The 12,744-nt window shown below is 42.3% G+C and overlaps 1 protein-coding gene and 1 long non-coding RNA gene across 2 annotated transcripts in view; both read right to left on the reverse strand.

Annotated features, from left to right (window-relative positions):
• The window catches only part of LOC125284774, a 6,012-nt gene extending 2,966 nt beyond the window's left edge, over nt 1-3,046 (reverse strand). Inside the window, exons 1-2 of the long non-coding RNA XR_007191931.1 lie at nt 2,962-3,046; nt 1,710-1,837 (exon numbers count right to left, since the gene is read on the reverse strand). This is a non-coding gene — a long non-coding RNA (uncharacterized LOC125284774). The remainder of the gene's footprint in view (nt 1-1,709; nt 1,838-2,961) is intronic.
• Nucleotides 3,047-3,745: 699 nt separating this feature from the next.
• nudcd1 (NudC domain containing 1) overlaps nt 3,746-12,744 on the reverse strand; it is a 34,108-nt gene continuing 25,109 nt past the window's right edge. Inside the window, exons 9-10 of the mRNA XM_048230521.1 lie at nt 5,599-5,758; nt 3,746-4,613 (exon numbers count right to left, since the gene is read on the reverse strand). Of these exons, the coding sequence (XP_048086478.1) occupies nt 4,324-4,613; nt 5,599-5,758 (450 nt within the window). The 3' untranslated portion in view covers nt 3,746-4,323. The remainder of the gene's footprint in view (nt 4,614-5,598; nt 5,759-12,744) is intronic.

Raw genomic sequence — 12,744 nt, forward strand, 5'->3', positions numbered from 1 at the left:
GATTTTAAAGGTGCTAGTTGTGATTTTGAAGGCGTTCACATTTTTGTCAGCCCCAGGTACTCACAACCCTTCAGCTGTCCATTCTGAGAGTGTGCTTGTATACAGTCATTGCTCTGTATGTATTGGGAAACAAAAAACAGGTGGCTCAGACCAACCAAATCAACACAATGCTAGACTAATCCTCATTGTCATATGTGGATGTGTTGAACATCTTTTTTCTCCTCCATAGGGAACCACAAGTCTGAAAGGGCTACAGAATGGGCACATTCAGAATGCCGCAAGTTTATGTCTGCTATTATGCTGGTATCACGAGGGAGTCTTTTTTTTCTGAGTGTATATGTGTGTGGGACTATATCTTAAGAGAATGCCCCCGCAGACATAGGAAACAGGAAACTCATTTCACCCCGGGCAGTTTCTTGACACAACAGGTCCTCCTCTCCCCTCTGCCAGTGACAAGGTCCAGATGCCAATCTGCACACCTGTCAGTGTGAGTGAGTGTGAGTGCAGGGCACATTGCTGACACACACAAACACACACACACACTGACACACACACACACACACACACACACACACACACACACACACACACACACACACACACACACACACACACACACACACACACACACACACACACAAAGAAACCCACCCTGAATTCTAAGCACCTCAGTGGGGCCATAAGAAGTCAAAGTTTATCACTCTGTTAAAACACTGTTCGAGACATTCTGTGGTGGTGCAGCACATTGGTAGCCTAGAAATCTAGACGCGCCCCTAGCGGCAGCTGCCAGGGCTAGTCTAGCAACTCTCCGCTATTTGTGAGCTCCAGAAACAAACTCAGGCCAATCAGGCCAATGAAATCGTATAGAGTCGTTAGGTGGGCTTAACATAATGATTGATGGCAGAGTTGCAAACGGTTTGGCTTGAATTCCCTGCTACTTGAAAACAAATAAGATGGATGTTGCTGTTGGCTTAACAGTGTGAGTTAAGCTTTTATTAAGTTGGCAAACGTTTGAACTAGCCAACTAGCTCCGCTGGTGGGAAACGCATGGGACTCATAGCACTGCCGCTGTCCTATTGCGTGCAGAGGGAATTTGAAAGACAACTGATTATCCCGCCCCTCGGACTGAGCACTACGAACGGTGAGTGCCCAGACCCTACATTTTAATGTGGGTCTGGCTCGTCAGGCTAGCACATTGGCATCATGCCACAGAACGTGTTGATATTTAATTTAATGATATTCACAGGTGTTGTTAAGATTTCAACAAAGAATGTGTTAGGGACACAGATGGGACTCTAAACACCTGCACTGACATATTTGGAATAGACATACAAACTGTTTTTACTAAAACAAAGGGGTGAGAAATCAACTTAGTCTCAGCAAAGAGTGTTGGGTGACCTGAATAAGCAGTATCTGTGAGCAGGGGTCCCTTGCCTGAAGTTTAGCTCATCGATCACAAGAAGGAGGTTAACAGCAATGTAATGTAAGCATAAAATACAAATAAACAAAAGATATTGCTGTTTAGGCAAGGTAAACATGAGGATACATTACGGACATACAGTACATCACCAATATCTATGAGGGTACAATTCTGAAAGTTCACAGCTACACATCATATACAAAATGGCGATAGTGTTGAATTTCAGTGGCTGTCTTCGGCATTACACTTGTGTGTGTGTGTGTGTGTGTTTGTAGGGGGGCATGATTACCTTAGCTGTGTTTTATACTGGGAGGTGGAGGTGGATGGTGAAGATCCATTTGAGGAGTTGGAGAGATTCTGACAGGCAATCTCCTGGTACATTAGTGGAACAAGCCAACTGAGGCCGCACCCTGTTAACTCCACATATGGGGCGAAGGGGCAATTACAAGGGGCAATTACAAATACAAAAACACACGGCACAAGCCAATCCAATTGCGTAGCAGTAATTAAATCTGTGGCAAGAACGAATGCAGACCGCCTTATGAGGAAAAAATACAAGCCTGTGAGAAACAATGTCATTACCATCAGTTGGAATTAAATGAATAACACCCTACGGCCTGCAGGGAGAACATCAGTAAAGGTTGTCCTATGTACAACACAATGACTAATTAAATTCTGACAAGACAAAATGAGTTATCCGAGAAAAGTCAAGGAGGGCATGTGACATGACATAGACCTATACTCAAGGTCCTATGTTTGTAAATGCACTCAACAGAGACAAAGAAATCAGTCTCCCCAATGAGCATAATGCATGGATACCCACGGGGCATTGCCCTTTATAAATAAAATAATCCAGTTGAGTGGATTTATTTGCTGTAGACATCTTGACACCTTTACAAGACAGAAAATATGAAATAATCTTCCTCTGATTTGCATTTAACCCACAGTGTTATTAATAGACATGCTTTTGGGCATCATTATTAGATTAGGTTGAATTAAATATGAAATTAAGTTGTTGACAAATATGCAAACATTTCCGTGGGTGTGTGTTAAGGGTATAAGAGTTGGCTTCACCCACAGATGTGTGGGCTTGTTACTTGTTACTTGTTACTGACATTTCATGTGGGTAACATGCTCCCAGCGTCGTGAATAAAGCTGCAGTCTCACACCAGTTGTCTTGGATTAATTTTGACCACAATAAACATGATAAACAACCAGTGTTTCTCAACATAATCATGCACTTTATGCTCCCAAAACAGAAATTGCACAGGAAGAACTACCATCCTTCTGCAATACCATTAATGCAGTAGTAGAGAGATTTAATTTTTTTCCTCTCAGCTAAAACACTGACCGCCCCTTTAATCTACCAAATATGGCCTTCAGAGCAAGCAACTTTGCTTTACATAGAGATAGGCAGTAGTAAAAGTAGGTAACAAACGATATGCATCAACCGAGTGAGTAACAAGACATAAACAAGAGAAATTAGGCTATTATGAAACTGAAGAAAATAAACATGAATCACAAGTACAAATTCTACTTACTGAAGTGTGAAAGGCCTGAGTGCATCGGCTCCTTGGGGAAAAATCAAATGAATATTGATGAATTATATTACTTAATCTGAGCTTCTTTTCCTACGAATACCCTATCATTTGCATAATAAGTGGAACATTATGATAAACTGCAACTCCTTTGAGAAACACTATAAGTAAAAAATACTTAATTCAGACAAAACAAGCCACATTATGCTTAATAAATAGCTATGTTGTTGTGCAAATTTGTATTCTGAGGTTGACAAACAACAGCGTTTCTCCAGAAGAGAAGGCAGCAGTAAGGTGAGGAACACAGCCCACAGATAGTGATTTCTCTGCCCCCAGCCCCCAGTCAGATACACTTGAAACCCTGCTGCATCTGTTGCTTTCCAGCCTTTGGTTAAGCAACGCAACAGCAACAGCCTTCTTCTGGATGCTCTTAGGTGTGAGTCAAGCTGGAACACAGACTACCTCAGACATCTGTCAGCTGTTGCAGAACACACAGAGAGGCTCATTCTAAACACAGATGACAACAACAACAACAACAACAACAAAACAGGACAAAAGAAACAGAAGCGCAGGGAAGACAACACTACTGATTTATGATGTATTATTGTAATATTGTTTAGATGAACTGAGAGGTACTAAAGTAAAGTGGGAAATAAACAGAAACTCAAGTCAGACAGACTGAGGAATCAGCGCTAATCATGAACGAGCAGGTGCAGCGCGATAAACAATAAGAGCTAAACAATAAACAATAGCTAATTACCATCATTAAGGACCAGGACCAGCGAACTCTGCCAAATTATATGGATATTTATTAGATTCAGCCATCCGCATACATTCATTAAGGTGATCACCTCAAGAGCACCCTTCATTCACCTATTTATAACACAAAGGGGACATGTAGACACCAAGAGGAGAGAACACGTGGTCAATAACATGTTTTAAACATGATTGGGAAAATGTACTGCTTTTTTCTAATACACATTTCATATCTGCTTTTCACCAGTCAGACTTCTTTGGGTTTGCAGAGAGTAGAAGAGGTGAACCTGGTTTTCAGAGGGTAAAATGTCAGATTTGAGACATCAGAATGTGTGGTCCATTCCTGGCTGTGCACAGTTTATATAACCATGTTTAACCTGTTGCACAGTTTATATAACCATGTTTAACCACAACATTACTTAGAAACAGCTTTATGCATCTTACAAAGGACTGACATACAAATATGGAATTACATTATGTTGAAATGAATTCACATGGGACCAGTACAACAGAGTTGACTTCTGCCTGACCCTTATAGTCCTATAGTCTCCACTGACTGACTAATGGACAACTTTTGACCTCTGACCTATCTATTTTGCGGCTTGCATCTCACTGGTTGTTGATCTTGAGGACGAACAGGTTGTTGGAGGTCAACACGTACAGTCTCTCTTTGGAAGCCCTGAAGCCCAACATGGGCTGGTTGGTGTCCAAGCTCGCCACCTGTTGCTTGGCGACTTGGCCGACCTGGCGGCCCTGCTTCCTGTTGAAGAGGACGGTGTCCACGGGCGATGGCTGCCGGTACAGGAAGACCCGCCGCAGGCACTCGCCCAGTGCGGCGAACGAAAAGTCGGGAGCGCAGGTCGCAAACTTCTTGTCACGCTTCGACGCCTGGACATAACCTGGAGAAATGAGTGGACGTGCACAGCATTGACTGACAGCTGAAAAGTTCATTTGACGAGTTTTATCTAACCTAAGCAAATGTTATTCCTCTCTATTCCATATTAACTTATGAAGGGCTTTAAAAAAATGTAAATGGAAAAACAAGTTATTCAAGTGAACACCATGCAGAGAAGAGCTGGATTTAATGGCAATGTTCGTCATAGTCTGGTGGCTCAGCTCAAGCTGCCATTTTCACCACACCAAGCACCACATGCTTCTGTGCAAGCATTCCAAAAAGAAACATCATTTTCATCGTGCCTTTCCAAATGTTTTTATTGTGTGTTTTAAGGCTAGCATTAGAGCCACAATTTACTGAGTGTGCCAATGATGCAGGATTGTCTTTTTGTGAAATACAAGGACTACAGATGTGAAAAAGTGGAATGCATGAAGCATAACAACCATAAAAACAAGTGTCTATTCTGCATGCTTTCAAGAATCACCTAAAAGGAATCAGCCATGTAAATATATACAAGAGCACACAAAAGCACATATGCATGGACATATACAAACAAACACACACTCTCACACACACAGGAGTACATGCTACGCACATATAAATGCATTCACATGCACACACACGCATATACAGGAGGACATGCAAACAAACTCGTGCACATACACCCTCTCTCTCTCTCTGTCTCACACACACACACATATAAGCACACACACACGGAAGCACACACATACAGGAGCATATGCAAATAAGCATGCACTCACACGGACAAACACAACCATACATACAGGAGCACATACAAAGAAGCACGAGTGCACACACACACTCACATTCACAAACACACACAGACACAAATGCACACACTCTCACACACACGCGCACACACATACACACACACAGACAGGACAGACACACACACATACACAGACAAAGGGACACACACACACAAAAAGTATGTTTGCTATTTTCCCCCAGTCTCCCGGCTGGCTTACCAAGGGCGTTAAATGTGGCGACGTGCTCCCACATTGCATCAGGCTGGTCAGGTCTGGGCTGCCAGAGCAGGGCATCCACATCGTGCCGCAGGCAGAAACATGGCATGTCCGTTGGGCTCACGTCCACACTGAACAGGTACTGGTGGCTGCCCAGGTTTACCTAGGTAGAGAAAACACAACGATAAACAAACAAACAAACAAACACAAAACTCTCTGACCATCTGGTGGAGGTCATCATATCTCAGTCCTCTTACAAGGTCATCTGAATCTGGCTCAGAATGCAGATGCTGGACTATTGTCTCACTTTGGTTAATATTGCGTGATGGGCCCAATGGTCTGCTGTTGGCCTGAGCTCTCTTTTTAATTATATATTAAGAGTGGATTTTAAATTGGTTGGGAGCAGAGGAGAAATCCATTAAAACTACCTGAAACTTAAAAAGCAGCTATGGGGTAGACTTGCCATGAAGTGGACATCTCTTCAGGAGCTTTTTTGAGGAGGTGCCATTATTTCTCTCCTGGGCACTACAAAATGGAATTTTGACCATATTATACAGCAAGCTTGAATTAGTACACCTCATGTCTGTCTAGGCAGTGCAGTGACCAGAGCCTAGCTCTGAGTGGCCATAGTTCACACATATATCAACCCGTCATGTTGAAGGACAAGCCACACAAGCTCATCTATGCATGACATTGTCAAGGCTGTCTTTCCTTTAATCATTTCAGACACACAGGAACAGTTTCCTGGTCATGGATTAAGGGTCGTCCTTGACTAAAAGGGAACTTCAATGGAAATCTCTATTTGAAAAAAAAAAAAAAAGGCTTTTAGTCTAGGACTAGGCTGAATCGGCGTACGAGAAACTGGCCGACAGATTCCCACAGAGACGTGAGTGATGTGTCGGCAATGCCCTCTTTGGATGCCGCCTCAGAGCAGCTTGTGTCTGGTTTGGTGAGTGGAGCTGGAACACGAGAAGCTGAACACCAACTGCTCAGAGTCAAAGAGTCTCCTGTACGGTTATTAAAGGAACATGCCAATTTCTTGTGTACCGCAGAGTTAGATAAGAGATACATACCTTTCTCTTTTCTGTGCGTGTAATAACCCAGTTTGACACCGTTAGCCTATTTTAGCATAATTCACTGAAACTGGGTTGTTCCAGGTAGCCTATAAATCCCTTTTAGCACAAAACTATCCCGACCCATTCCATATTCTGACTTAAGTGCATTCTTACTTGACCAGTAGGTTTCGACTACCTGTTAATGACATAAGCACCAGGCAAAAACTACATTGTGTGAGAGATATAAATAATAATAATAATAATAATAATAATAATAAAAATGAAAAAAAAAAAAAAGAATTCTGTTAAAATTTAGAATTAAATTTAAATTAATTATGTACTCTACATGGCTCGGCTTAAACTCCCACCCCTCCCTCGTTCAACAAAACCCGCTTGGTGAGCCCAGACATAACAGACTCGTCTCACTGGATTACTACTCCAGAGAGTGACATTATCATTCGGCTGAATGTGGCTCAATGTCATGCTACAGAGGAACTAATGGCTGTTGAGTCTATTAAGGTAGAGAACTCCATGTAATTAGAGGGTAACACTCCCATCACATGAGCCACGGGGAGGCTCGCTCCTTGACTGCTTTTTCTTGTGATCGTGGTGATTAGGAACACCACATTATTCTCAAAATCTGAAGACAATGTTGGAGCAAATTGCACTGCAGGACTGAAGAAGCAGTCCTCTCAGATGATTATGCAATTTGTTCAAAACAAAGCTCAAGATTGCTAATATATCCGAGCTAAACAGCCAGTCACCTACATGCCTCCCTTCTACAGTATATTTCTGAAGAAAAGTGGTTGAAAAAGCTCGGTCTGAACCAGTAACGGAGCGGTAGCGGAGAGCTCCTGTCTGAGGCGGTCTGCCCCCCTTTTCCCACATGTCGGGTCATCTTCATCAACAGAGTCTCAAAACCGTCTATAAATAATTGAGCAAATCAATAAAATCATTAAGGCAAAGTAAAAGCAGAGATGCTTCTGTCCGACATGACCTGGAGTCCTCCCCAGTGTCCTCTCCTCTCCCATGCGTTGGGTGATCCTCATCATTGGTGCGCATCATGGCACGGCCCCTCAGCAGGCGGAGACGCGGCAGTGCCAAGCTTTCCACAGTTAGGAGCTCATTAACCAGAGTGCCCTTAACCAAGCACCCTTAAGATCTTATGCGAAGTTCCAAAACGTGGTGCATGACGCGCACCTGGGCACATAAACATCTCCAAAACGTACTAGTTTTGTGGTTACAGACACGTCTCTCATCGCACAAGCTAAAATAATAATATCTCCAAGCTCCAAGTTTGTGTGAATCCACAAAATAAGGTGTTATTTTCTTGTGAATTTCTTTGAGCAGGCCTATAATAAGTCCAATAGCTTTTCTCTCAGCCTTTGCCAGTCAGTTTCCCTGGGTCAGCTGGGGTTTTCGCTCGTCACATCTGCTAATTACACCCAGTCTTTTGGGAAAAAAATGCAAGACTCTAAAAAAACAAAACAAAAAAAGGACAAAAACAACACACTTTAGGAAGCTTTTATGAGAGAAATAAAGGATAACAGCCGATGATTGCACTTGTTAGATGTGCTTTATGTTCTTTCCAATTCACACCAAAATTACTGCTTGGTGCATCTACAACGTAATCATCAGCTTTGTGTGCCACTTGCTTACAAAGCAATGCAGGATATACCATAGCCAGGAGTCACAAAAACTTTGGAGGCAAGAAACTTTCTTTCCACTTTGCTTATCGAGGAAGAGCGTCAGTGCTCTCTAAAAGCAACAGCAATGTCATAATGACAATTCACAGGAAACGGTAGTGTCATCTCCAAAAGAACTCGGAGATAGTTAAGAAAGGATATTAACCTTTAGCAGGTCTGAGCAAGCACACCTTGACACCTGATTCATTCACATTTTGAATGTATCTTATAATTGATTGCTATAGTAGGGACTGCACTAGTTATTTCTGTAAAGTTCTGTCATGCTGTGCTACGGTATAATAAAAAGGCAAATATAGCCAAGCTTTATGACACAGGGGGGCATTAAAAAAACAGGGTTGAGATGACAAAAAATATGCGATAAAAAAAAATGATGCAGATGAAGTTTAGAAACGTTAGTTTTAGACAGACTTCTGTAACTGGTAGAAACACAAAGATCCGCTAGAGAAAGTACAAAAAGTTATAATACAAAGGTTTCACATTTAAAGAGCAGTGTGTGATACAACAAACTCATTCATCTATGTATAGTATAGTATAGTATAGTATATATACTTTTTTGATCCCGTGAGGGAAATTTGGTCTCTGCATTTAACCCAATCGGTGAATTAGTGAAACACAAACAGCACACAGTGTACACACAGTGAGGTGAAGCACACACTAATCCCGGCGCAGTGAGCTGCCTGCTACAACAATTTCGAGGGGAGCAGTGAGGGGTTAGGTGCCTTGCTCAAGGGCACTTCAGCCGCAGCCCACTGGTTGGGGCTCGAACCGGCAACCCTCCAGTTACAAGTCCAGAGTGCTAACCAGTGGGCCACGGCTGTCAAATGATCAGCACAAGATTCATTTTATATTCATCATATTCATACATATCCACCCAGAATACCATATATTTTACATTGTGTTTAAAAATATAAAAGATTCCATCTGAATAGAGCCAGTCATGGGTTGAAGAGGCCTGGAACAGACATTGACAACAAATCTCTCTTATCAGGACAGCGTGCATGCAAGCACGCCACTCGCATAATTTGCCTGTACGGCACTTGTAAAGGACTTATGCACAAAGGGAATCAATGTCATTTCTAGGGGCTGGTGTAGGCACCAGACTGCCAGAGTTCTGCAGATTTGACAGAGAATACTACAGAAAATAACAAAAACATTAACAGCTGACAAAGAGAAAAAAGGCTACCTGCACAACAACAAAATGATTCAACTGGTAAACAAATTGACACACCCATTCAACAGAAGCACACTCTGGGACAGATATTCATAATTCTGAATTCTTTCCTCAATCACAATAAATCACCATTTTGTCTTTTGCTGCTGACATATGTGTGTTTTATTTATTGTGTTCTTAGTACTGTACACAGGTATTGTCTTATTTATTGTGTTTGGCATCTTTTTAAACCGGTCTTAAATGTTTCCTTCTTTTTGACCTCCTTAACTCTTTCTTTTATCTTCCTTTTTTTTGTTCTGCATCACCAAGTCAAATTCCTGTGTACTGTGTACATTTGGCCAATAAAGCAATCCTGTATGATATTATTTAACCTTCAACAACAAGTCTCATCTTTTTGACTTTCAGTCTTGTCCCAGTTTTTCCACGATTCCACAAATTCTGTTTTAAATAATTATGGCAATATATTGACTGAGAATAGAAATTTGAATGCCAGCCTTGCCTTGTCTGGTCTAATAGGGTTTGTGTTCTTGACTAAGGGGAGGACAGATACTGAGAAACCAGCCTTGAGCGCTGACATGCTCATAAAGAGAGCTGACTAGAGTCTGCTGTTTTGTGTTTGTGTGTTTGTGTGTGTGTGTGTGTGTGTGTGTGTGTGTGTGTGAGAGAGAGATAGACTGCCTGCTGTACTATGTAGATGACTACATCAAGCCTTGACTGACATCAATAAACCCCAGCCTTCTTCACATCCCCATATCAGCCCCGGGCTCTCTGTCCCTCTTTGAAGAATAGGAGCTTGTCACACCATCGAGAACACACAAATATTTAAAAACATAAATAATATGGATGCACTACAAGCCAAGACAGGCGTCAATGGCTATGTCTGCAATACAAGCCAAAAGCAGCATCAATTCCATTGACTTCAAATACGGATGCAAACCAGAAACGCCAGTTTCTTTTCATCTGTATGAATAATTGAAGTCCCACAACACTGTGTTTTTAAAAGCGAGTACTTTTGTATAATCGTCAAATTAATTTTGATGGTATATGGTCATGTGAAGGACAAATGAACACATATGTAGTTCCCAGTAGCCACCCAGACTATGCAGTTCTGTGGTTAGGGAACACACTGTGCATATGAACAAAAAAACAAAAGCCTTCACAGCATGACAATGCCAACATTACTGCCAAAAGAGACCAGTTAACATGTTAACACGCCTGGGGGGAGCCGTAGCGCACAGGTGATGTTGGCATCCCGTACCACGGGCAGGCTTAGTGCCCACAGGGACCCAGGTTCCAGTGCAGCCTGAGGTCATGCGGTTAAGACCAGGGCAAGACTAAAAAAATTCAAAATACTGAAATGTTAGCAAGCTTTCTTTTCTTTGCCAACTGGGTTGTTAGTAAACACCTCAAGCTGGTGTGTGGTGAGCGTTCCGGTGCATTACGCATTGTAATGGCCACCATGCATCACCCAGGTGGACGCTACACACTGGTGATGGTTAGTGAGGCTCCCCCTTGACTACATAAATTGTTGTTGCTGTTGTAGGTAGTGTTTGCAAGGATTCTGCATGCTTTTAGGGTAGTTACTCCAATTTTTGTCCAAAACATAATGCAACTTTAACAGCCCAAACTGACCGATGCCTACACAATGCAACGATCACATACCACCAAATATGGCCATGATCTGGGGTTGATCTATTCAACATTAGGGAAATATAAGCAGCAATTTCCAATGGAGTGCCCACAGCAGGAGCAGTGCATCAACAGAAACAGGTCTGTAGGCCGCCACAGACGTGAGGCACGCACCATGTGCATGTGGCTAGTGGTGCAGGGCAATGTAACCAGCTGTATCCATGGAAACACCCAAGTACTGAACACATGAGAAAAGAAACAGCATGAGACATAGTGGAGATCAAGCCAGGCCTTCTATGATACACAGCCACAGAAAGCTATCGCCACCCTTACATTATGGACAAACAAACTCAGGCTTGCACCTCAAGACCTCTGTAATGCTATGTCGCTGCATGTTGGCTAATGCTCCATTCTACACCTTGAGTTGTGACTATTATCAAAGTTGAGTTATTGTCATTAAACAAATAAAAACACTTAAATCATCAACCTAAATGTGTTTTTATAAATATCCAATGCTGAACTGAACACCTGAAGTGATCATAAAAGTAACAAACCATTTGTAAAGAAATATAGCAAATCATAGCCTGGCCCCGCCCGTCTCTATCTTAGCTTATTTCCTTTCACTGAGATATCAGTCTGGCTATTCTAAATGCACCAACGTTGCCCTCAGTCATCAGGAGGGAGAACCAATCAGCGACAAGACGGCATGACGTTAGCTTTTGAAATTGAAAGTGGCAGTGGCAATGGAAGAATCAATGAAGTGGTAGTAGTAACGCCAACAAACATCAAATTATTGCAGTCGGAAGAATGTGTACATTTATACAGCAAAGGCCTCACTGCCAATGCAGTCTCTTATGCTGTCTCTCAGTTTCCAAACATTAGTGGTGAAGTAAGAAGTAACCTTAGGAATTGCTGATCAATGCGATTAGTTAAGCTGGATCAATTATTTCAAGGTGATCACAAATTCTACACCAATAGGCAGTGCTAGAGCTGTGGGAGCTTGGCGAGCGTGTGGTAGCCTGAAAAGTTGTGGGTTCAATACCCAGCTTCCACCGTTGTGCCCTTGAGCAAGGCACTTCTTTTTTTCCCAATGGAGTGACCTCAGGCCCTCTTGACAAAGTGTATGGTCTGGTGACGTAAATCATGCCTGACACAGTGACTACTGTAAATGTAAGGGAAACACTTGGTCTGACAGCATAATTCGAAGTCACATTTCTGGAAAAACCTAAATGGCCTCTCCTGATGTCCTATATGCAGCATGGACCATTTGCTGCATCTCACACACTGAACTGAAGTCTTTGTTGGCCGACTGTTTTAAAATACTTTCACACGAAACACAAAGAGAGAAACACTCGTTCCCATCTGATAATGAGTCCTTTGTAATGTAATGTTTAATGCAATGCATCGTTGCCCTCTCTTCATTTCCCAAACCTGCCGTGGACACTTACATCTCCATTTTGCACTGACCTGATATTCCCTTGCTCCCTTTTCAAATGCTGTGTCACTTTGCAATGAACCAAAGCACACGTCTGATGGTAGTGATTCTACACACACAACTTGATCCCCTGATCACTGTGACGACATGCTC

This window comes from Alosa alosa, chromosome 20, assembly GCF_017589495.1.
Source record: "Alosa alosa isolate M-15738 ecotype Scorff River chromosome 20, AALO_Geno_1.1, whole genome shotgun sequence".
Classification (NCBI taxonomy): Eukaryota; Metazoa; Chordata; class Actinopteri; order Clupeiformes; family Clupeidae; genus Alosa; species Alosa alosa.